Source organism: Dromiciops gliroides, chromosome 2, assembly GCF_019393635.1.
Source record: "Dromiciops gliroides isolate mDroGli1 chromosome 2, mDroGli1.pri, whole genome shotgun sequence".
NCBI classification, from domain to species: Eukaryota; Metazoa; Chordata; class Mammalia; order Microbiotheria; family Microbiotheriidae; genus Dromiciops; species Dromiciops gliroides.
The window spans coordinates 50,080,139-50,104,391 of record NC_057862.1 but is presented as its reverse complement, the minus strand read 5'-3'; the positions used below and the strand labels follow the sequence as shown (position 1 = coordinate 50,104,391).

The window sequence follows — 24,253 nt, the reverse complement described above, 5'->3', positions numbered from 1 at the left end:
CCATTGCTTCTCATCCGGGCATCTCCTCATCTATATCTTGCCACTGGACTCAGATGGCTCCAGAGGAGAGAGAGTGAGGCTGTTGACCTTGCACAACCCTCCCTCCCTTAAATCCAATTCATTGCAAGTCATGACATCACCTCCCGATGTCATGGTCCTCTTAGAGCAGGAAGGACAACAACCCTTTCCGGGAGGGGGTGGGGTGGGGAGAGGGTTCTGGGAGAGGCAGAAAAAAGTTACTGCCTCTTCTTGAAAATGCTAGAAGACCGTTCTCATGTCGCCTTTAACTCTCTTCTCCAGACAAAACAGTCTCCAGTTTCTTCGACAGATAGATCCTCAGTGCCTTCCTCTCCGTTCTGGTTGGCCTCTCTGGAGGATTTTCCAAATCTGTCAACCTATTTCACATAAAGTGTCCAGCTTTATTGGCTGAGCATCACAAAAGGAGATTGCATGTTAAATCATTTGGGACATCACGGACCTCTCTTTCCCCATCCAATTGTTCTGCACTTTTCTGGACAGCTCCAGGGTTTTTGTTTGTTTTTCCATGATCAGTTTGGGGGGAGGGCGAGAGCCTCCCCACTCCCTCATTGAGGTCTGGACTCGGCTGGGGTGGGAATGGAGCGACAGGTGAATGGGGGCAGGGGGCGTGGCGTGTCTGGGGAAGAGGGCAGGCCCGGCGGTCGGGGGAGCGCTGAGTCAGCAGAGGGAAAAGTGCGGGCCGGGGCAGGGCGGGCCCCAAGTCCTCACATGCTCCGAGGCAGCGCCGGGAATGTTAATCAGAACCACGTTGTCCCTGCCCCCACCCCGGCCTTGTTTGGGTGGCCTCTCGCCTGGGTTTTCTCCTCTTTTTCGTGTCTTGGGGCAGAAGCCGGGAGATTCCTGGAAGATTGTTTGTTTGTTTGTTTGCTCTTGGTGGAGAAGGCGAAACCCATCCTAAAGGCCCGCCCCTGGGGTGCTGGCAAGGGCGGAGGGAGGAAGCTGGCACAAAGGAAGGAAGACTTCCTGAGCAGTCATCCTGGCACTCGGAGCAGGTCTAGGCAAGGCCCGATCACCCCACTGCTCCGGCTCCCGCTGGGGAGAGCGCCTCGTGCCCACAAAGCGAAAGGAGGGGACACGGGAGCGGAGCCTCCTTTCCAAAGGGCATCCCCTCCCCACCTCCCGTGCTCCCTTCACGCAGGCTTGCGGCAGGCTCGGGAAAGGGAGCTCAGATGAGACCTACAGTGTCGGCGTCAGTATCTGCCCCCCACCCACGCTGCGCAATCTTGAGCAAGGCATAAGTTCTAGGGGCCTCAGCTTCCTCGTCTGTAAAATGGAGCTGCCCCTTCCGACTCTAAATTTGAGATGCAGCACGGGATGGAGGGGCTTCTGTGATAAACAACGTGTCACCCCCGAGCCTTCCGGGGCATCACAGTGACTGTGCAGAAGTCACAGAGAAGTGATTGACTGTTGTCACTGCGTGTCACGGGCGGGGGGGGCGAGAGTGCTCGTATAATAAAAGCGAATGTGGTTGTGATTGTGTGCAATGTCATAATATATTCCAGGGTCAAAGCTCTTCTCTGGTTAGATCTGCCTATGTGTGTTTCTGGATTTTTAAGGACTCGGGCTTTGTCTATGTGTCAGTGTGTGCGTGGAGGCGGGGGAGGGGGGGGATGCACGACAGCCTGGCGATTGGCTGACCCTACGGGGGAGGGGCAGGCTGGTTCCAGGGGTTCCTCCCATAAGCCACTGAAGTCCTCTCCATCCATCCATCCATCCATCCCTGGCGCAGGACCATCCCTGGGGTGAGGGTGACATCAGGCCAGCAACCAGGAGTCAGCGTGTCCTTCCCCCCTGCCTGGCGGTCTCCCATCCCCCCGAAGCCACGTGGTGGGGTGGGAGGGGTGTCATAAAGGCCTACACTCAGCATCCTCCTTCAATTATGCCCAACAGCCGAGGGCCCCTCCCAGTCGAGTGCTCTCCGCAGCCGCATCCGTGGTCCCTGTCCTCCCTCCCCGCCCCCAGCCCGGCCGGCCGGGGAGAGAGAAAGAGAGGCCCGTCATTGTTTTCCACTGAGAGCCAGAGAAAGGCCGATGGGGCCAGCGCCTGCAGTCCCCAGGGCTCGGCACATCTGTCTCCGCCACGTGACAGGGCCCGGCGCTGGCCAGGAGGATGACCTCATTGCCACCGGCCCGCCCCGCCCCCACCCCTGCTGGGCGCAGGCAGGAGTGTGGTCCAGAGAGGAGGAGGAGGGGAAGGGGGGGGGGGACACCAAGCTTTTATTAAACACTATGTGCCAGGAACAGTGCTGAGCCCGGAGAGGTGGGTGGATTTCTTGGAAAATCCCAAATGGTTTTATTTTGGAGTGGGGCCTCTGGGAATCACTCCAGAAGTTTCCTGGCTCCCTTCGGGAACCATTATACTCACCCTCGCCCGTTCTGGGTCCCACATTCCTCCAGAAACCCACCCCCTTGTTTGTGGGGTGAGGAAACAAGAGACAGGAGGAAGTTAAATGACTTACCCAGTGTGACTCGGGGAACTCGCCGCTGCTGAGCTGATGTGAAACCAAGTGCAATGACCCCAAATCCAGAGATTCTCTTCTGCTACATACAGAGGCTCAGCTCAGGTGCCCACACCCCCACTCCGGGAGGCCTTTCCTCATTCCCCCTCTCCCCCAGAGTGGTCCCTTTCCTCCAGTGTGCTCCTATGACACCCTACACTGTATATTATGCCCATCTGAGTACATGGCAACCCACCCCCCTTTTCCCGGGGCCAGGAACTGCTTAATTTTTTTTTTAGTGAGGCAATTGGGGGTTAAGTGACTTGCCCAGGGTCACACAGCTAGTAAGTGTTAAGTGTCTGAGGCCAGATGAACTGCTTAATTTTTAAAAAATATTTGTAACCCCATCATGGAGTTCTTCATTTTATTTGTTTCCTAGAAATAAAAGTCCATCCTTCCCGTTAGGGATTGACAGCACAATGCCAGTTCCCCTTCCCCCAGCCTCATACCACATCCCAGCCTGGAGTCCCCTCCTCTGTGCCTCCCCCCCCCCAGTTGAATTCATTCTCAAAGGGGCAGCTTAAACGCTACCCCCTCCAAGAAGCCAGTCCATACCGATCTTCCTTTTCTTTGGCTTCTGCTACTCAGGGTAACCCTCTGACAAATCTCGAGCTCCCTGGGCCTCAGCTATAAATGGAGGGTTGGTCTGGACATTCTGAGATTTCCTTCCACCTCCCACCTCCACAATTCTCAGGACATGTCTCGGAAATGTGGCCCCTTGCACTGTATAAATAAACTGAGGCCCAGGGTGACCAACCCAAGGTTATCAAGTTAATGGCCAAGCTGGACCTGCTCCCACCACACTTCCTGTGGGTCTGAGAACCCAAAGGCTTGGTTCCACATACACAAGCCATCTTGGACCGTTGCCCAAATGCTCCCTGCATCCCCAACTGGACAGTGACCTTGACTCACGGCCTGTATCTCCTGTCCCTTTCAGAGTCTGGACAAACACAGAGGGCCCTAGTGAAATGGACTGACCCTACGTACTTTTTTTTTTTTTAGTGAGGCAATTGGGGTTAAGTGACTTGCCCAGGGTCACACAGCTAGTATGTGTTAAGTGACGGAATCTGGATTTGAACTCAGATCCTCCTGACTCTAAGGCCAGTGCTCTATCCACTGCACCACCTAGCTGCCCCGACCATATGTGTTTCTTAACCTCTAGCTCTGATATTTCCTGTCCTCCCCTCCTCTCATTTGTGTTGGGGGGAGGGACTGGGTCACTCACACAAGCCCAAGGCCCATGGGCTCCTCTGACACAGCAACTCCGAGGATCCATCCTCTCCCTTCTCAATATCCTTTCTCCCCATGTAGGTGACTGTGCTACCCACTCCCCGCCCCCCCCCCCACACAGGTTCATCTATTAGCAGAGGGGAATGAAGAGAAGGACAAACACTTAAGGAAAAAAATTTAACTCTGCTGTTTTAATTGTAAAAGTTCTTTTGAGAAAAAAAAGAGAGAACAAATAGAAGCAGGAGAAGAACTGCTTGAGGCCTTAAGAGGTGCCCCTGAGCTGGGTGGCCTGGCCACAGTCTAGTGGCACCCCTCCCACCCTCTCCACCCCCCAAAACCTACGGGGTGTGTGGGCTGGGATGTAAACAACAACCAGAGCCATCTGTGCCCAGGAGCTGGCATCACAGTGCGTGTGAGAAGAGGGGCTGGGCACCTTCCTTCTGTCCCAGATTCTGTGCCATGCAAGGGCAGGGGCAGCTGGCAGATTCTCTCCAAGCTGGAGATGCAAGGTGATCAAAAGGCACTCCTTATGGAATTGAAGCTGTCTGGGCACTGACCCCGTGGGCTATTATGCTGGTGGGTACAAACATCAGGCAAGTTCAGCTCCAGAGGAAGAGCCGGGGCTATCGATGGCTATGGAGCACGAGTCCAGGGTGCAGAGAACCACCAAGCATGTCAAACAGGGCTAGCCTCCAGGCACCTTTCACAGGGGCCCTCACAGTCATGGGGGGCCGAAAGGAGAAAGATGGGGTCAGACCAAGGAAGGACCTCACCTGGGCATGAGGGGCCCCTGGCAAAAGTCCAGCAAGGGGCCTGCTGTCAGTAGGGACTGAAGTGTCCCCTGCCCCATTGGCCCCCGGTCTTCTCCCCTCCTCTGGGCTTTGGCCAGATTCCTTATCACAAAGGGGAGCCAATGCCCAGAATCCATGCCATAGGGAGACAGTGGCTGTGGTTATGGGAGAAGACATGAGGAAGCCGTAAGATTTTCAGCAGAAAGAAGGGGATGCTTGGATCTCCCCCCTAGCCCTGTCCAGGAATGTCTAGTAATGACCCTTATTCACAGGATCCTGTCATTTTGTTCAGGGAAGGGTTTAGGGCTGGGGACTAGGCTCTCCTGGGTTCTCTCTCTAGGCCACCGTGGCCTTAGGTCTCCAAAGGTGCCCTCCCCTATCTACCTCTGCCCCCACTCCCAATGAAGAGGAAGCCAGGCCACTCAAAACTAGAAAGCAGATCCCTGTCACCCCACTCTCAGTCCCTTTTTCAAAGTGGGGAGAGATGGGCCCTGCTCTGATTAGGGATTAAGGCAGTCATTGTGAGAACCTCAGACATATACCTACAAAAGAGAGGGGGTGAGGGACTGGTTAACAGTACAAAAGGGGCCGGGGTAACTGGGGTGCAGCCATCCCTAGCAGGAAGCCCCCAGAGGCTCTTGCGCTGGAGAGGGGGAGGACTGCAGCAGAGGCTCAGCGGGAGAGGCAGAGGGGGCAGGGTTAGAGGTTGTCATACATGCGCAGGGTCTGCTCCAGTTGCTGGCTGACCCGCTGGTAGAAGAGAATCTGCTGCCGGAGGTAGGACTGCATCATGTGCTTGAAGTCCAGTACCCGGCGCTCGTGGAAATGGTTCATCTCGGCCTGCAGGGCAAAGCCCACCACGCGGCAGCGCTTGCGGATCCCATCGGCCTCATCCTGGTCCATCTTGCCCTCGTCGCTCATGCGCTGGCTCTCTTTGACCTTGGCGAAGGCACCTGGACCCCACCAGAGGGGAGAGGGGAGAGGGGAGAGGGGAGAGAGGAGGAGACACTTTGAATCTGGCCTGTGTGCATCATCTTCCCAAACAGACTGGGACTCAGGGAAGACGGGCAGGAGGCCTCCATCTCCTCTGGAAGATCTCCAGGAGCCAGGACTAGGCATACCTAGCTGGGCTCAGAAAATACTTCGGGATCATACTCATCCATCATGCTAGTGCCTCAAGGTCACAAAATCATAGATTGTGAGCTAGCAGGGACCTTAAGAGATCACTCGTCTCTCAGCAACCTTCTCATCCTGCACACTTGCCATCCTCACAATCCACGGAATTGAGAATTTCCTAACCCGCCACCCGGTTATGGCTGGGATTGAACTAAGTAAAGATTAGGGAGAAAGCAAGGTGAAATAAGTAAAGGAATAGAAGCAAAGTGCTACAGAATTCCTTCCAAACCATTCTTATCTATTCACTAGAGCAGGTCCCCTACGGATTTCTCCTAGGGGACAGGCGGCTGAAGTCGTTCTACTTTTTCCAGGTTCCTCAGAGTGATCAAACTTCATTTCCTTGAGACCACTGTCACACTAGCTGGGATGGGCCGGCCCCTCGGGTGAGCCTGAATGACGGAAGCCGGCTCATGAACACAGAAAGACCACGGTCGTGCCAAGGTAGGCTTGCTTTCTTCGGAAGTGACACGGTCGGGAGGGGGTGACAGACTCCACTGACATGCCCTCGGATCCCGCTGAGAGCGGGCTCGGCCAAGCCTGTCTGCGCCCACAGAGGATCCAAACAGCATTTTCTGAGCCAAATCATGCTTAGGAATGTTTTAGCTGTTGATTTATTTTCCTTCTGCTCAGACCTTGTATTTGGAAGCTTTTGAAGAGGCAAAGCAGACACTGTGAAATAGTCCCGGAGTGTCTAGAGCTGGAAGGAAAACTTCAGAGACCTCGACTGAGGCCAACTCAAACCCGAGAGAGAATTCCCCCCACGCCACTGCCATTCTCAACAAGCGGCTCGCCATCCAGACTCGCTCTGACTGCAGGCCTCCACTCAAAGGGAACCCACTCTCCTGGTGACGAGATCTAAGTTTTTCCTTCTACTCAGCCAAGTCTGGCCCTGTGCTCCCTGTTCTGCCCCACCAGGGCCAAGCAGAGTCTAATCCTCTGCCCATGTGGCAGCCCTACAAATATTCAAAGACAACCATGGCGTTCCCCTTGTCCCTGTGTCCCGGGACACAGCCGGGTAGATTTGGAACTGGCCTCAAAATCAGGGAGGACCTAGATTCAAATCTTGCCCCTGATGCTACTAATGGTGTGACCTTCATTTAACCCTGTAGAGCCCAGGCAAATCTCTAAGACTATAAGATTCAGAGAAGGTGCCTATCCACTTTGGTAGAGAAAGAGGAAAAAGCAGATGTGGTCCAAAATGAAGACTCTCTCCCCAGCATCAGCTTCCTCAGAGAGGTGCTATCTTCTCTCGTCTATTTTCCTATCTGCCCCTAGAAGAGGCTCTTATACATACTTTGAACACTACTCTGCTTTAATTTTTTTTTTGTGGGCAGTGAGGATTAAGTGACTTGCCCAGGGTCACACAGCTAGTAAGTGTCAAGTGTCTGAGGGCAGATTTGAACTCAGGTCCTCCTGAATCCAGGGCCGGTGCTCTATCCACTGCACCATCTAGCTGCCGCACTATTCTGCTTTAGCAGGAATTGTAAATGGGATCACAAAGAGTCAGACTTGACTGAAAACTACTTAAAATTATACATGATGTTAATATCTGATTATAACATATTATTATATAAGATATCATTATAACATGTCATTGTGATAGAGCAATACATTTTTATAACATATATTGCAATGGTGTTTGAGAACATCTCCTCTTACTAGCAACATAACCAAGGGTGAGTAACTTTCCCATTCCAGGTCTCAGTTTTCTCTTTTACAGAATGAGGCTATTGGCCTGTGTGATAATAATAATGATAATATAATGATATTTTCATATTGCTTTAGTGTTTGGTAAGTACTTCACTTGAAGTGTCTTACATGACCATCACAACAACCCCGTGAGGTCAGTAACACAGGTGGTTAGCAGCTTTTTCAGGTTGGGAAGCTAAGGCTCAGAGGTGTTTAATAACGTGGGCATGATCACGCAATTAGTTGTGGAAATGATACCATGTGAAGGAACTACAGATGTTTAGGCAGAGAAAAGACGAATGGGAAGGGGGAGGAGGGAGGTATTGTCAAGTATCTGAGGGCCTGCCATGTGGAAAAAAAGGCTGGATTTGTTCTGCCTAGCCCCAGATGCCAGGAAGAGGACAAGCGGAGAGAAGTTACAAAGAGAGAGATTTCAGCTCAATAAAAGGACACATTTCCTAAGAGACCCGTCCAAAAGAGCAACAGGCTGTCTCTGGGCATAATGAGTTCCCCATCTCTGAAGGTCTTCAAGCAGAGGTTGGATGACTAAATTGACCCGGGGAATGGTAGAGGTGACTCATGCATCATGAAGGAGCTAGACTAGACCAGCTCTGTGTTCCCCTCCATCTCTACAAATAGGAGGACTCACTCCCTAAGAAAGAGAGTTTTCTAAAAATGAAATGGGCTGCTTCATGAGAAAGCAAGTTTGCCATTTCTGGCGGTCTTTATGTGAAGGCTGGACAGCCCTTATTGTGAATATAGAGAAGGATGGTTTGGGTAGGGGCTGACTTAGACCCCAGAGTCTTCTTCTAAGAGTTCTGGTATAAGATGACTTGTTGAGTACCTACTCCGGGCATAGCGTAGTGAGGGGAGGCAAAACGGGTCTCTGTCCTCAGGAGGCTGATGGTCTAACTGGAGAGACAAAGCTTGAGCAGATGACAAGTTAAGGTTAGAGCTAGGATTGGGGTGAGGATTAGAACACAACACTCTGGGCCCCAAGTGCCAATGTGTGGAGGGAGGGAGAGGAAGCTCAGTGAGGCTCAGCTGGAGTGGTCAAGGAAGGTTTCCTGGAGGTGGCAGGGCTTGAACTGGGGCTTTTGTAAATTCAATTCAATAAATAATTACTAAGCCGCTCCTACATTCAAGGCACTAAGGGTACGAAAATGAAATCGCCCCTGTCCCTGCCTTTAAGGAGCCTCCAGTGATGAAGGGAGCTGGTAGAGGACTCCAACAGGAAGTCCTCCATTGCTGAAATCTTCCTCATCTTTGGTTCAGTTTAATGCACAAGGGCTGCCCCCTTCTCTTACTCCCACAGTTGGTAAAGTGAGCTCCTTGAGGGCAGGAAAGGCCTCACTTTTGTATTTGTGTCTTAGGTGCCTAGGACAGTGCTTGGCACATAGTAGGTGCTTAATAAATAAATGTTGATTGAATGTATGAATAGGGAACAGAGAGAGGCCTGGCCTGACGGGACCCTCAGGTATGTATAGAGGATTCATGGGAAAGGAGGTTGGAGGAATACGTGGGGCCTGTTGGTGGAGGCTTCTGAATGGTGGATGAAAAGCGCAGACTCAGGATAGGGACAGTGAGTTGATGCCGAACTTAAAAGCCCAAGAATAAACAGGCCAAGGAAATGAGAGGCCGTGTCTGTGGGTGGCCAAAATCCTGCCGGCAACTCCTTGTTTCTGCAACCACTGTGGAGTCCTGAGTTTCACCAGATCTGGCCTCTGACTCCATTCCCCCAAGCCCTGAGAGGCAGCGGGGTACAGCAGGAGGAGAGTCGGGAGACCTGGGCTTCAACTTCGAGCCCTGACACTTACTGGCTGTGTGCCCCTGAGCAGGTGAATCAACATCTCTGAGTCTGTTTCCTCATATGTAAAACGGTCAGAATCATATTCCAGTCTTCCTCATGTGGTTATGTTACAAACTGAAGAATACCAGAGTTGTTAATGCCACTTTACCCCTGTGCTCTCCCCCAACTCAACACTTCCCTCCTCTCCTGTGTCCCATACCCTCATCCCTGGCTCTCACCATGTGCTCATGGGTTACTGTGTAGTTGCAGCAGAATGAGCAGTGGCCAAGGAAGTCAGAGGACCCAGGTTCAGATCCCAACTCTGACTGTGGATGAGTCCTTTCACCTCCCTGGGCCTCAGACTCCTCAATTATAAAGTGAAGAGATTGGACAAGGTTACCACCGAGGTCCCTGTCTGCCCCTCACTTTCTGACACAATGGTTCACCTCCAGTGGGGGCTTTCCCAAGATGCGAACTTAAGGCCCGCCAAACGGTCAGACTGGTTCCCTCTCAGACCTCACCTCCCACTGCCCTGTATGTCCTCCTCACACCCCATCTCCTCCAGGAAGCCTGGTCTCTTCCCTGCACCCCACAAGCATCCTGTTCATTTTTGGCTCTGAGCACTTTCCTGGGATCTGTCCCTTGCTAGGAGTGTCCTTCCCCCTCTATCCAAATCCTTCAGGCCTAGCTTAAGGCTCCATTTCTCTAGGGAAGAAGACCACCAGCCCATCAGGATCTCTCTCTTAATCAGCACAGAATCCTGTTCAATATACGTACAGCCAACCTGCCCCATCAGACTGGGAGCTCCCCAGGGGACAGTCTTTTATCTTCTCTTCCTGTCCCCCTCACAGCCCAGCACAGGTTGAGGCACAAGTTGGACACAAAGAAGTCTTTTTTAAAGTGTAGAATTTTGGATCTAGTGGCGAGTAAGTGACAGAGCTCCCTAATACTCCTCGAATGGACCATACAAGATGACTGTTTCTGCAGAGAGAGTTAGAAAGGACCTGCCCAATTTCAGAAGGAATCAGGGACAAAGCCAGGACCAGAATGCAGGGTCCCTCTAAAAAGGTGTCATGTAAGATACCAAAAGGCCATCTTCCAAGCGGAGGCAGCCAGGTGAACCCAAAAGCCAGCCTCTACTTGGCACAGGACTTGTACTGGGACCCTTGTATTCTGCTTCAAAGGCACCCATCGATTGAGGGATGGCTGAATAAATTATGATATGTGAATGTAACAGAGAAGGAAATGGCAACTGGAGAAGGAAATGGCAAACCACTCCAGTATCTTTGCCAAAAAAAACCCAAATGGGGTCATAAAGAGTCAGACACAACCAGAACAACAACAACAATCAATATGAATGTAATGTAATAATTATTGTGCAGAAAGAAATGAAGATGACCCAGTTGCAGAAGACCTACATGAATGGCCAGAGCGTGAAATAACGGAACTAAGAGAATAGCCGCGATGACTTCTACAAAGTAAATGAAAAGGTCACTACTGGGAAATATGTTTCATTATCTCTTCTATAAGGTCCTTTGTTAATTTTCCCACCACTCATACTTTGTCCCTCTCCGCAGAGAGGTGGAAGCCTATGGGGACAGACTAGTGTAAACACTGTGCAACAAAGTTTCTGATTGTTTTTCTTTGACACAAAGAAAGGGCTCAATTTGGAAGGGAGTGGGAAAGTGGTTGTGACCAAAAGACATGAATAAAACATGTTTAAAAATAAATAGGATTGGGGCAGCTAGGTGGCACAGTAGATAAAGCACTGGCCCTGGATTCAGGAGGACCTGAGTTCAAATCCGACCTCAGACACTTGACACTTACTAGCTGTGTGACCCTGGGCAAGTCACTTAACCCCCATTGCCCTGAAAAATAAATAAATAAATAGGATAGGGACAGCTAGGTGGCGCAGTGGATAAAGTACCAGCCCTGGATTCAGGAGGACCTGAGTTCAAATTCGGCCTCAGACACTTGACACTTACTAGCTGTGTGACCCTGGGCAAGTCACTTAACCCCCATTGCCCCGCAAAAAAAAAATAAATAAATAAGTAGGATAAGCTGGGATCTATTTGGAAAAGCCTATGTGTAGTCCTACTCAGAAGCTGAGTATCAGGAGGGTGTGAGCAGCTTCTGTTTTAGTGTATCTGTACTGACATCACTCTTCTAGATGAGGAGACAGGGAAATTGGCAGAGCCATAACCAGGAATTCTGGTGCCTTGGGCAATCCAGTGGAATGGCAAGGCAGGGGTGGTTGGGGAAGGAGGAGAAGCTGTAAGGTATGGCCACTCATGTGGGGTTGAGCATTGAGGAGACTGGAAAACAGAAGATGAAACAGGTGGAGTAAATTGCTGCAGGAAACTGAAGGCCTGAGGACTTCAAAGGGAGTTGAGGTGCAGAAGAAGACCATAAGCCCAAAATTGCACTTAGTGGGGAGGAAGGGGAGTGACCAGAAGGTCCAAAGATGACCCCCAACAAAGAGCTGGACAGGCCTGAGTGAACATTAAAGGAGCAGAGGTGAGGGACTGGGGCAAATGGAAGCTCAGCAAGTGGCAAGGGGGAGTGAGGGGTCTCCTTCCTCCTCCCTCCCCCTTGCCCTGTGTCAGAGGAGCCAGTTTTGAAGAGAGTGCCAAGAGACAGGGCATCTTCAGGGGAAAGCCAGGATTTGGTGAGCGTGAGAAGACAGAAGGAGAATAAGAGGAAGAGATCAGGATCATGGGCTCATGGGACCAAGGATTTAGAGACAGAAGAGATCTTGGACATCACTGGTCCAAATCCCATACTTTATAGCTGAAGTCCAAAAGGTGAAATGACTGGCTTAAGGTCACGTAGTGGAAGAGTCAGAATTCAAAGTCATGTCCTCCACTTACATCCAGAGAGTCACAGAGGGCCTCTAAGGCCCACTTCTAATTCTAAATCTATGAGCTGATAGTCTTTCCACTGTCCCACAATGAAGATTTCAGGGGGTGCAGTGAGTAGGGAAAATCAGGGATTGGGGAGATCTAGAACTGGGTTTATTATGGGACAGGCAAGGGAAGGGAGGAAATGGGCAGCAAGTCAATGAGAGCAGCACGTAGCCTGCCCCAACCATGATCTCTCACTGGGGCCAGATGGAAGGGTAGAGCTCTGCCCACCTGCAGAGGTGTGATTACTCTTAGGGCTTCAGTTCCTTCCAGACCCAATAATCAAAGACTCCAGGATCTCATAAGACCATGAAACTTAAAACTGAAACCTTGGACATCTAGTCTAATCCCTTCATTTTGCACACGAAGAAAATGGAGACTAGAAAAGTGAAGTGGGTTGGCCAAGGTCACACAGATAGTAGGAATCCCAGGAAGGATGTGAATTCAGGTCAGCTCATTCCACATTCAATGCTCTTGCCCTTAGACCAATGCTGCCTCTAAAAACATCTTCAAACACTCAGACACTGAACAGGCTGACCAGGGAGCAATCTCCTGGGCAAAAAAGTAACCAGAAGGGGAGCAGCTGGGTGGCGCAGTGAATAGAGTGCTGGCCCTGGATTCAGGAGGACCTGAGTTCAAATCCAACCTCAGACACTTGACACTAGCTGTGTGACCTTGGGCAAGTCACTTAAACCCAACTGCCTCACAAAAACAAAACAAACAAAAATGATGACAAAGGGTAGGGAAGGAAACTGGAAGTAGGATCCAGGAGCTGGGCTTCTCCTTCCTCTATACATGCAGCAGTTTGGAGTTAGGCTGTCACTGTGTCCAGTGGAAAGGAAGGAAATAAGCTCACTTATTAAGCACCTACTATGTGCTGGGCACTATGCTAAGCACTTTACAAACACCTCATGATCAGCACAACCCTGGCTATCATTACCTTCGTTTTACAGTATAGGAAACTGGGGCAAACAAAAGCTAAGTGATTTGCCCAGGGCCAAACAGTTTATAAGTGCCACAGGATTTGAATTCTGGTCTTCCTGACCTTAGGCCTGCCCTTCCATCCACTGCATCCATAGCAACTGCCTCTAGGTGGGAGATCCGACTTATTAGCCTAGGGTCTCAGGTTGAAATGAGTCCCAGCCCTGCTGCTAAGTAGTTATGTGATCTTAGTTTCAGGACCTTAGTTTTCTTATCTGTAAAATGGTCTAGATAATATCAAGATTAACCTTCCAAATGCTAACTTCTACAGGCCCATCCTTGGCTACAGCGCAGGTCGAGGCCGCCGCTATGCCCGGCCTGACACTTGGCACAGAAGACAAAGTTAGACAGTGAAGTCTTCCGCTTCCAGAAGGCAGGTCCAGACCCTAGTGTGCTGAGTCACTGGGATAGCTGCGAAGGCTCCCACCCTCCCTAGTCCGGGTTTCCTTCCTCTGGCAAAGGAGGGTGTGGGCTCCGGCCAACAAAGCCCCAACCCGTCCTTGGATGTGGTTGTCAGGCCTGGGGGCCTGGTCGGGATATTCCTGAAGCCTCCCCTTCCCTTTCCTGCTGGGATCTTTCCCAGAGACCAGCCCTGATCTACTGACCTTTTGGATACAATGTGAGCCCCATCACACCCGACCCTCTTCAGAGGCCACAGAAGCAGTCCTTCCCAGGGCTACTGCTGTAGCAGATGCAGAATTGTAGGATGTCAGAGACGGAAGGGCATCAAAGCCTTCATCTGGTCCAATAACCTCATTTTACAGAAAAGGAAACTGAGGCTGGGCAAGGACTAGACAGAAAGCTTCCTCACCCCTGCCTTTCAGATGCTCACTCCAATCATACAATAGGTAGGACAGGCTGGCACTGGGGTCAAGCTTCCAGGGAATCAGGACCCTGGGAAATCCAGCCAATAGGACAGGGTGTTCTCCCCGCTACACCACCACCACCACTACCCCCATCACCACCCCCAACCCTTCCCTTCGGGCCAAGAGAAGCCAGGCTGGATTCTCCACCTGTGTATCCTTGCCTGTGATGTCAGAAAACCCCCCTGGGGAGAAGGGGCCTCCACAGACAGAAGCCAGCTTGGTATGAGCTAGAAAACTTTCCGTTCTTACTCTATCTCTCTCCTTCCCTCCCCCCTCACTTTTTCTCTTTCTCTTTCCCTCTCTATCTCTCTCTCCCCCTTTCTGTCTGTCTGTCTGCCTTTTTATCTCTCATTCCTCCCAATTTTTTCCCTCAGCCTGGAGAATGGGGCTTCGGAAATGAGAAGCTCTTCTCCCCCAAGGCTTATTAAGTTAGTCATGTCTACAGGCCCAAAGTTTTGTACCTAAGGGGTCCTAAGGGGAAAGATCAACAGACAGAAAGTCCAGTGACCCTACCACCCCAGGCAACACCAGAGGGGAGGGAGCCCAGAGCTGGAAGTCAGGATGTCTGGGTCATCCAGGAGAACTTTTCCCTGTGGCCTGGGCCTAGATGCCCCTAGTCTTTCACAGATGATCCTCTGGGAGATCCCTCCTGTGGAAGATGCTAAGTAAAGCAACATACATAAAATCATAGTGGGGCAGCTAGGTGGCGCAGTGGATAGAGCACTGGCCCTGGAGTCAAGAGGACCTGAGTTCAAATTTGACCTCAGACACTTGACACTTGCTAGCTGTGTGACCCTGGGCAAGTCACTTAACCCCCATTGCCCTGCCAAAAAAACACACAAAAAAAACACAAATAAAATCATAGGGGCAGCTAGGTGGCGCAGTAGATAGAGCACCAGCCCTGGATTCAGGAGGACCTGAGTTCAAACCTGGCCTCAGACACTTGACACTTACTAGCTGTGTGACCCTGGGCAAGTCACTTAACCCCCATTGCCTCACCAAAAAGTAAAATAAAATAAAATCATAAGGAGATCAGGGTATCATTTGGTGCCTGCCTTGCTCCCAGGTATGCCTAACCCTCTCCAGCTGGCTGTGACCAATAGCTCCAATGGACAGCCAGAAGAGCAGAAGGGCCTGGGACGTCACCTTGAAAGACGCCACCCCCACAGGTAGGAAATTTGCTTTTACCTGACTTCTTTCCACGGCCATTTGAACCCAGTTACTGTGGATTATTAAATCATCCGCTTGGCTTCACAGGACTGGGAGGGGATCCGCCTTGGAAGCCAATAATAAGAGCTCCAATTTCTATAACACTTGCTGATTTACAAAACACTTTCCTTACAACAACTTTATTATTATTATTATCATCATCATCATCATCATCATCATCATCACCACCACCACCACCACCGCTACTACTACTTTCCAGATGAGGAAACTGAGGCTCCAAGAGATCTGCCCTCTGGTCTGCCCAAGGTCACATAGCTAGTGTCAGAGCTGGGACTCAAACCTGGGTCCCTTCTCACTCCAAGACCTGCGTCTTTTCCATTACCCCAGATGGTCTCCTCAACTCAGAGGCACCAAAGATCCCCAGAGACACCCCCCTGCCTACCCAGGTGGATCCAGGGCTAAGAAGAGAACAATCAACAGATTTCTAAGAAAGGTTTCTGATCTCACCGAGAGAGAGAAAGAGAGAGAGAGAGAGAGAGAGAGAGAGAGAGAGAGAGAGAGAGAGAGAGAGAGAGAGAGAAAGCAGCTGCTCAGCCAGCCCCCACCCCCATCCCCAACCTCCCCCACACAGGAACATACCAACCTGCAGAGATCTGGTCTAACCAGATCTCGTGTGACCTGGTAAGGCTCAGTTCTGCCCAGAGCCTCATTTCTGGCCGCCTATCCTCCCCAGGGACCCACCACCCCAGGAGACAATATCCCTTCCTCAGTCACATCTGGCCAGCTGACCATCTGAATAGAAAGAGACCAACAACCCAAAGGGGGCTGCACCTATGCAAAGGCAGACCCTGTTTTGGGGGTAGGAGGAAGCCTTCCCTCCTCCCCCTCCCCAGTCCCCAGGAAGGAGCTGAGTCCACCATGGGGCTGTGCCCAGCACCAGCCCAGCCACAGGGCCCAGAGGTTCTGGTTTCATTGAAACTTGGGTAGTAACCCTCTCCAAAACTCTGGGCTTCCCCATTCTTTTTTTTTTTTTTTTGGTGAGGCAATTGGGGTTAAGTGACTTGCCCAGGGTCACACAGCTAGTAAGTGTTAAGTGTCTGAGGCTGGATTTGAACTCAGGTCCTCCTGACTCCAGGGCCAGTGCTCTATCCACTGTGCCACCTAGCTGCCCTGGGCTTCCCCATTCTTACCCTATTTTCTTTCAACACCTTCCCAGCAGCTGAAGGTGTCCATTGAACCTCAATGCCCTATCACCTCAGAGGTCACCTAGGTCCGCACTCATGTTACAAATTAAGAAACTCCGCCCACAGAGGGGTCAGGCCTCGCCTAAGACCACCTCAATGAGTGGTAGCAAATCTGGAAGGGGTTCCCAAGGCTCTTCTCTTCTTAACCCATCAGAAACCTTGACCCCTGGCCTCGGACCACTGAGCCCTAAGTAGGAAAAGGGAAGAGGAGGCAGGAAGCCGAGCCCCCTCTCCCATCTTATCCTATTCCAACTTCCCTAGATCATGAAAGGATTCTTTGAGGGGGAGAGAGATAGAAATGAAGGGGAGAAGAGGACAGGAAGAGGAAGAAGAGGGGAGAAGCAGAGGGAGGAAAAATGGGAGGAATAAAAGGGGGGATTAAAAAAGCCAAAGAGAAAGGAAAGAGGGAACAAAGAGGGGAGAGGGAGCAAATGCAAGAGAGGGAGATGAGGGAAGAAGGAAGAAAGTCCAGAAGAGAAGGAAGGAGGAGGGGAGAGGAGAGAGGGAGAGAGGAAAGAAGAAATAGATGAGAAAGAAAAGGGCAGGGAAAAGAGGGGACAAGAGAGAGAGAACAGGGAAGGAGAAAAATCATAGGATTCTAGGTTTCAAGATGGAAGAGATGGAAGGATGCAGGTCATTGAGTCTCACTCCCTTATTCTGTAGTCAAGGAAACAGGCCTAGAGAGGGAGGATGTGACTTGACCAAGGTCACAGAGGGAGCTGAGCCAGGAGTGAAACCCAGCTCTCTCAGCCACAAATCCGGCCCCCTTTCCACTGTACCACCCTGGGAGCACTCAAAAGGAAAGACAATTTAAAAAAAAACAGAGAAGGGGGGGCAGCTAGGTGGCACAGTGGATAAAGCACCAGCCCAGGATTCAGGAGGACCTGAGTTCAAATCCAGTCTCAGACACTTGACACTTACTAGCTGTGTGACCCTGGGCAAGTTACTTAACCCTCATTGCCCTGAAAGAAAGAAAGAAAGAAAGAAAGAAAGAAAGAAAGAAAGAAAGAAAGAAAGAAAGAAAGAAAGAAGGAAAGAAAGAAAGAAAGAAAAAACAAACAGAGAAGGAAGGAGAGGGAAGGGAAGATGAAGGAGGATGACAACAGAAGAGGGTGAAAAGTGGGCAACAGGGGCAAAGAGAACCAGGAAAAAGAAGGATGAGGAGAAGGAAGGGGAGGAGGAAAGAAGGGAAGGAAGGGGAACAAGCAGGGAAAGGGAGAGGGAGGAGAAGATAGGTTAAAAAAAATGTAAGCTAAAGGAGTATGAAGCTGACCTAGATAATACTCCTAGTGGGTGGAAAGGGCAAATCCCCACACCTAACCATTGGGCCCTCCATCCCAACCCCCAACTTCCAGGACACTGAGGTTGGACCCTCCATCCTGCCCTGCCAACTTGGCCCACCCAGTTTCCCCTCAATTAAATTCAACCAACATTTATTCCCCTCTCCCAGGACTCAGATGCACCCCCACCTCCCTGAAGGCCTCAGCCCCCATTCCAACCTGCTCTTTGTTCTACTGGGAGGAGGAAGGCTTGAAAGGAAATGAAAGGAGGTAATTTAACCGGGAGAGGAGTGAGGTAAGGAGTGAGGAGGGGAGGGGGGCAAAGAAAGGGAAAAACAAACCCAGAGAGCCCCTGTGCCTTCCAAGGACCAGCTGTCTCCCTGTGGGCCCAGCCCAACCCCCTCCAGGCACCCTTTCTGAGTTCCAAAGTTGACCCAGGGCCAGCTCCAGCAGCAGGTATGGCCACACCTCCCTTAGCCCAGCATCCTCCTCCCTTATTCCCTTAGCAGCCCCTTTCAGCCCCAGCAAGAGGCAAAGAAGTCTCACTCTCTGGTGCTCAATCAAGCTCTTCCAATGGTGTCCCCTCACCCTGAAATTATGAACTGGGAGGCACTGGGCAGGGAGGCTCTGTGATGGGCCCTTGCCAAGGTTCCTGACAGCATGGCTGCCTGCCCAGGCAATAGGGACCTGCCTAGTTCAGCTGATGACTCAGCCAGGGTGAGGAAGAGAAGGACGAGGGAGAGGTGAGGGGTCAAGAAAAGAAAGACAAGAGCAAAGGAAGAGGCTGGATGAGGACAGGATGGCAAGGGCTCCCAGGTGAGAACCAGGTTCTCTGGTCTCCACTGCCCCTGACCCACCCTGGAATGAATCACTTCCTTTTGCTGTCCCTTGTCTATACCTTCCCTTACTCTTTGGGAATTGACACTGGTAAAAAGAATGAGTTTAAAAAAAAATTTTTTTTAAGGAATTGTGTGGCAGCTAGGTAGCACAGTGGATAGAGCACCGGCCCTGGATTCAGGAGGACCTGAGTTCAAATCCGGCCTCAGACACTTAACACTTACTAGCTGTGTGACCCTGGGCAAGTCACTTAACCCCAACTGCCTTACCAAAAAAAAAAAAAAAAAAAAAGAATTGTGATGACTGGAGATAGAGCGGAAGACCTGGGTTCAAATCCTACTCTATCACTTAGTAGTTTGGGCAAGTCACTTAACACGTTCTGGGCCTCAGTTTCTTCATCTGTAAAATGACAACCAAGTGCTCTTTAAGTTTCCCTTTTAGCTCTAAAAACAGGCAGCCGACATTCCTGACCACAGGGGACTGGCATCCCCAGAGAAAATTAAAAAGGGGCAGAAATTGTGTAATGGCAGGCAGCCTGGCCTAGGAGTTAGGAAACGGGTTCTATTTTGGCCCTGCTCCTGATTAGCTGTATAACTAACTTCTGTCATTTTTCCTCTCTAGGCCTCAGTTTCATTATTTGTCAAATGGGGATGATAATCCTCTCTCTCACAGGGGGGCTGCAAGAATGAAATGAAGAGACCAAAGATAAAAGCCTTGAAAACAACCAAATATTGGCCCGGTATAAGGTGTGGGATATTATTAAAGAGAAAATGGGCTTCCCCTGTCCTCCATGCTTCCCCGAGCCCCGCCTCGATGCTTACCTTTCTGCAGGTGAATGATGTCAGGGAAGTTGGAGAGCAGGCCCTGGTACAAGGACAGGCGGTCCAGCATCTGAAAGAGGTCATTCTTGGGCTGCTCAGCAAACATCTCCCCCACAGTCTCGTAGGTCTTGCCCGTGTGGGAGATGGCATTGTTGAGGGCATCTGAGCTGTAGGGGGGGTCCAGCTGGAAGGAGTAGCTGATGGCCTGGAAGGCATTGCCCAGCTTCTGGAACTCCTTGCGGAAGCCCCCGATATGCTTGCGCACCAGCTCCGAGGCCACGTTGGTGAGCTGCAGCACGCTCTCGTCCATCTTCTTGCTGAAGGCCTTAAAGGCATCCACCCGGTCTTCCACATCCTGCAGATCCTGGTGCTCGGTGGGGATCTGGAAGGTGAGGAGGAAGCTGGCCCCCACCATCTCGTCCTTCTCGGCCCGCCGCTTGCCCATCTTCCACTGCTTGTCATCCAGGCAGCTGAGGAAGTGTTGGAAGCCTTCGTACTGGGACAGCACCGGGTGGCTCGTCATGTGGTCCATCCACAGGATCAGCCTCCGCTTGCGCTTCTCAATGAAGTCCTCCTCGAAGCGGCCTGTGGCCTGCTTCTCAGGCAGGTGGGGCACCGAGATCACCGTGAACTTGTGCAGCAGCCGGTTGTAGAGCCAATCGAAGTGCTTGTAGCGCCGGTAGACGGGTGAGCCCACGTGGCTGGGCGTGAGCTTGTAGGAGATGTAGCTTTTGATGCCCTTAAACTTGGTCTGCTTGGTGGGGTCTTCCACAGAACAGGCAAAGGGGTGCGGGCTGGCCTTCCACTGAGGGCCTTTGGGGCCCATTTCAATGTAGTAGGCCTCAGCAATCTTGCCCATCATGGGCACATCGCCCAGAATGAAGGCCTCCACGCCTGAGCGGACGAAACAGGAGAAGCGGTTCAGATTGCGCCCCACCACGCTACCCCGCTTGCCAGAAGCAGTGCTGTCCTGCCGCTCTAAGGCTGGCTTAGGCCGGAAACTAATATGCTGGTTGGGATAGGCACCTGGATAGGACTGGTTGAGAGGGGGGTGCCCGTTGGTGCCCAGCCCCATACCCCTCGGCTCCTCCACCACGGTGCCCCCATCATCCCAGTCATCCCAGTCCTCATCGTCGTCCTCAAAGCTGCCCTGGTGAGAGATGATGCCTGTGTTGGCCACGGGGGTGACGTAGAAAGACGGCTCATTGCTGGGAGAGTTGGCTGGACTGTTGGAATAGTCTGTGTAGCTGGAGTCCGCCCGAGTCCGGAGGATCTCCACATAGGAGGCGGGGAAGAGTCCAGTCTCCCCCCGGCTGTTCTTGCCCTGCAGCCAACCATCCAAGGAGGTCTCACTGAAGATCACCAGCTCCTCATCCTGGTAGACACTGATCTCCTCTTTGTTCTCACTCTGAAAGTCATAAAGTGCTCGGCCTTTGAGCGCCATGGCTGGGGTTGGGCTTTTGTGGCGTGGCGAGGAAAGTCTAGGGGAAAGGCAGGGAGGAAGAGGGTGCAGCTCCGACCCCAAGTAAACTTAAGTAGGGATAGGGTCTTGGGCCACGCACATCCAAAAACACACACTCACAGTCACCCAGGATGCACAACGAGTCTGCCCCTTTACCCTCAACAAAGGCCAGAAGTTCGAGTGTGGCCCTTGCATTCCACGCGGTCTCACCCCCTTGGTGGAAAGTGACATAGCCCAGAGAGGGGTTCAAACAGTCTATTCCAGTGGGGTTCTGGTTTTGTCCTAGGTGACAATACAGGCCAGAGAAGGGTGTCCTGCCAGGACACCATCACCCATCCCATTAGGTACTCATCTCACAGTCTCCATCTGGCCTCTTGTTTTCCCACAGCCTGCTCTGGGCTGCAATTTTACATCTCTTTCCTCCTTAAGCCTCCCAAAAGAAAAAAAACATCACACCTAGATACCAACACTGTACTGTAGGGGCCAAGAAGCCAAAGAATGCACTTTAAATGAGAACAGTGCCCCAGGAAAAAAAAAAAGTTTAAAATTAAAAGTAACCAACAGTCACCTCCCTCCAAAAGCTAGTCACTGGTTGTAAGTTTGGAGTGAGGGGGGATATAAGGATTTTTTGCTTTCTTCCCTTTCCTCTTCTTAGGAACTGGGTTTAAAAAAATTCCAGAAAGCCCAAGAGGGGCAAGGAAAACCTAACAAGGCTGAAATAAATCCAAGAGTGGACGCCTCCCTCCTGCTTCCCAACAAGATCCAGGGGGGAAAAAAACAACAACAATCCAAGGCTTACACAAGACCTCGGGAAAATTCACGTGAACTTTCAGATCAAAACAGAACATGCAGCAAACCTGGATCCAGAGAAAAAGGAGGGTCTTGGGGAAGTTCCTCCGGGTCCCTGAACCCTTGGCTTGAACACTTGTCCTACCCCCTCCCCGCAAAGAAAAACACCCTCCTCACTGCCTGGGGAGGGAGGCTGAGAGGAATCAAAAAGGTACTGGAGGAACCCCTCAGCAGGATTCTTTTGGAATCTTTTGTTTGCTTAATTCTTGGTCAGTTTCCACCCGCCTGAAACTGACTCGCAGCAAAGGACTAGGAACTTGGGAGTCAGACCAAAGTACGCGGAGGAAAGTCCCGGATAAAATCAATCATTAAAACACAAACAAACCGGTCAACCCACCACCACCAAGTGGGCACAAGAGCTCTCCCCCAAATCCGCTCGGAGGGGAACAAAACGCAAATTCTACACTCACAAACACACACACACACACACACACACACACACACACACACACACACACACACACACAAACAGCGGTATTTCTCAAAAAAGGCAGAAGAGTTGGGAAAGAGGTGGGATCCTGTTGGCTTCTCTCCGAGTCCCGGCTGGGCAGCGATCGGCAAACCTTCTCCCAGGACAGAGAGGCACCTCAACAATCAACTTTGCAACGACTACAAGAAGCTAGTTTAAAAAAAAAAAATGCGATTCCGGGTTCTTGTGTCCAGAAGGGGAGGGATGATTGGAGAGGGAGGGAGGGAGAGAAGGATGGATGAAGGGAGGGAGGTTCGGAAGGAGGGCGGAGGGGAGAAAGCCGCCAGAGGAATTCAGCAAAAACAGAGGCACTTCCGTTTGGACCGAGGGATGGGAAGGAGAGAGGGATGCAGTCTCCGGCTCTGGACGCCGGGGTTTCGGGATGGCCTCGACTCAGCTGCCCACCTGTGTTCACAGCCCTCTGGGCGCGCGGCTGGCACTGGGGATCCCTTCACTCCATCTTGTAGCCACACAGCCGCAAACACACTCAAGCATGCCCGCACTCTCTCCCTCGCAGAGGCCGGGGACGCGGGGACCCGCTCCGGGAAGGCTACTAGGTGGAGGGAGGAACAGGAGCTAGGAGTCCGTAGGGCTGGGAGTGGCGAAAAGGGGGCCGGCGCTCCGGCCCCCGGGGCCCTGTGGGAAGCCGATCCCTGCTCTTCACCCCCCCCCCCCCGCGCAACTTTCAGCGGCTGCAGGCGCCTCGGGAGGGAAGCTGGCCGCTCGAGACCCTTCGAGCGGGCGCTACCGGCGCGGAGGAGGTGTCCGTCTGTCTGCCCGGGCTCTCTAGGCCGATCTCTCTAGTCCGTGATCGAGAGTTCGCCCGGCCTCCCCAGGGTCTCGCAGCGGAGCAGCCCACGCACCCACACCGGTCTGGGGCTGGGCCGCTAGACCAGGAGAGCTCGCCCGGCTCCTGCCTGCCACTCTCCGGGTCACCCTCCAGCCTTTTCCATGACGCAAGACGAGGAGAAACTCCGAAAGTTTGCTCAGCTCGGGAGCAAGCGTCGGGAGCAGGCAGAGGGAGAAAGCCGGCAAACCGGCCTCCCGGGCGCCCTCTAGAGGCAGCCTCTGGGGAGGAGGGGGTGGAGTGGGGGCGGAGGCTTGCCTCCTGACTTCCAAGAGTAGGGGGTGGAAGGGAGGGGAATAACCACAGAGAGGCAAGAAACCGCATCACAGGTGCCCGTAATAGAATCAGAGTAAGCTGGAAGGGTCCCCAGAACCCAGCGAATCCAACTCCCGAATTGAAGGAGAGGTGAGCAAAAAGCAGGCTACAAGTATTTATCACTTACTGTGTGCCTGGCACTGTGCTAAGCGCTAGGGAAGTGACTTGCCCAGGGTCCCAGGGGTAGTAAAGTGTCAGCAGGAATTTCGATGTCCTCTGAACCACACTGCCAGTATTTAAAGCTGGAGGGCTAGCCACCTCAACCCTTTCATTTTACGGTTGGGAAGCCTGGTGACCTGACCAAGACCACACAAAGAGCAGTTGGGATTTCCACTCAAGGTCCCCCCCTCCCCCCCATTCAAATCCAGTGCTCCTTTTATGTAATATAATATGGGGTCATAGATTTAGAGCTGGAAGATGACCTCGAGGTCGTCTCCCTAATTTGGGGGGGGGGGGTAAGGCAATTGGGGTTAAGTGACTTGCCCAGGGTCGCACAGCTAGTGTCAAGTGTCTGAGGTCGGATTTGAACTCAGGTCCTCCTGAATCCAGGGCCAATGCACTATCCACTGTGCCACCTAGCTGCCCCTCATCTCCCTAATTTTAAGTGACTTGCCCAAGGTAGTGTTGGTCAGGATTTGAACCTGACATGGGGGCTTGGGATAAGTAAGAAGTTTTCCTGTGAGAAGCAAAACCAAAGATGACCAGGTAACAAACAGGACAGACATATCGAGGAATCAAGGGACTATTAGAGTTTAGATCGGCCAAGCAGATATCAGAACAGACACGCCTAAGAAGTCAGGGGAGATAAAATTCTTTAGCTGGAAAGTCACTTAGGCATGGCTACTACCTGACCAGAGCTAGGAGACAGAGATAAACTGAGAGGTCAGGACCATCATTCCAAAGAAAATCCCCTAACTCTCAGGAATATGACAAGCATCCAAGCTTTCCCCACCACAATCCCCAAAGGAATTTCCGTTGTTGGGTGGTCTCCCCATCTA

At 51.8% G+C, this 24,253-nt stretch overlaps 1 protein-coding gene across 1 annotated transcript; it reads right to left on the bottom strand.

The window, feature by feature from the left end:
- Positions 1–3,929: 3,929 nt before the first annotated feature.
- Positions 3,930–23,129, bottom strand: SNX33 (sorting nexin 33). The gene is made up of 2 exons (XM_043985759.1): positions 19,314–23,129; positions 3,930–5,510 (listed from the first exon to the last, which is right to left on the bottom strand). Exons 1-2 carry the CDS (start codon positions 20,755–20,757, stop codon positions 5,257–5,259), a joined length of 1,698 nt encoding a protein of 565 aa, XP_043841694.1. The 5' UTR covers positions 20,758–23,129; the 3' UTR covers positions 3,930–5,256.
- Between the last annotated feature and the right edge of the window lie 1,124 nt (positions 23,130–24,253).

Bases quoted from the DNA above. Each gene is read 5' to 3' on its own strand.
- SNX33 (XM_043985759.1), bottom strand. From the start codon at position 20,757: ATGGCGCTCAAAGGCCGAGCACTTTATGACTTTCAGAGTGAGAACAAA. The intron at 5,511-19,313 runs GTAAGCATCGAG...GGTGGGGTCCAG, and splicing joins CATCATTCACCTGCAGAAAG to GTGCCTTCGCCAAGGTCAAA.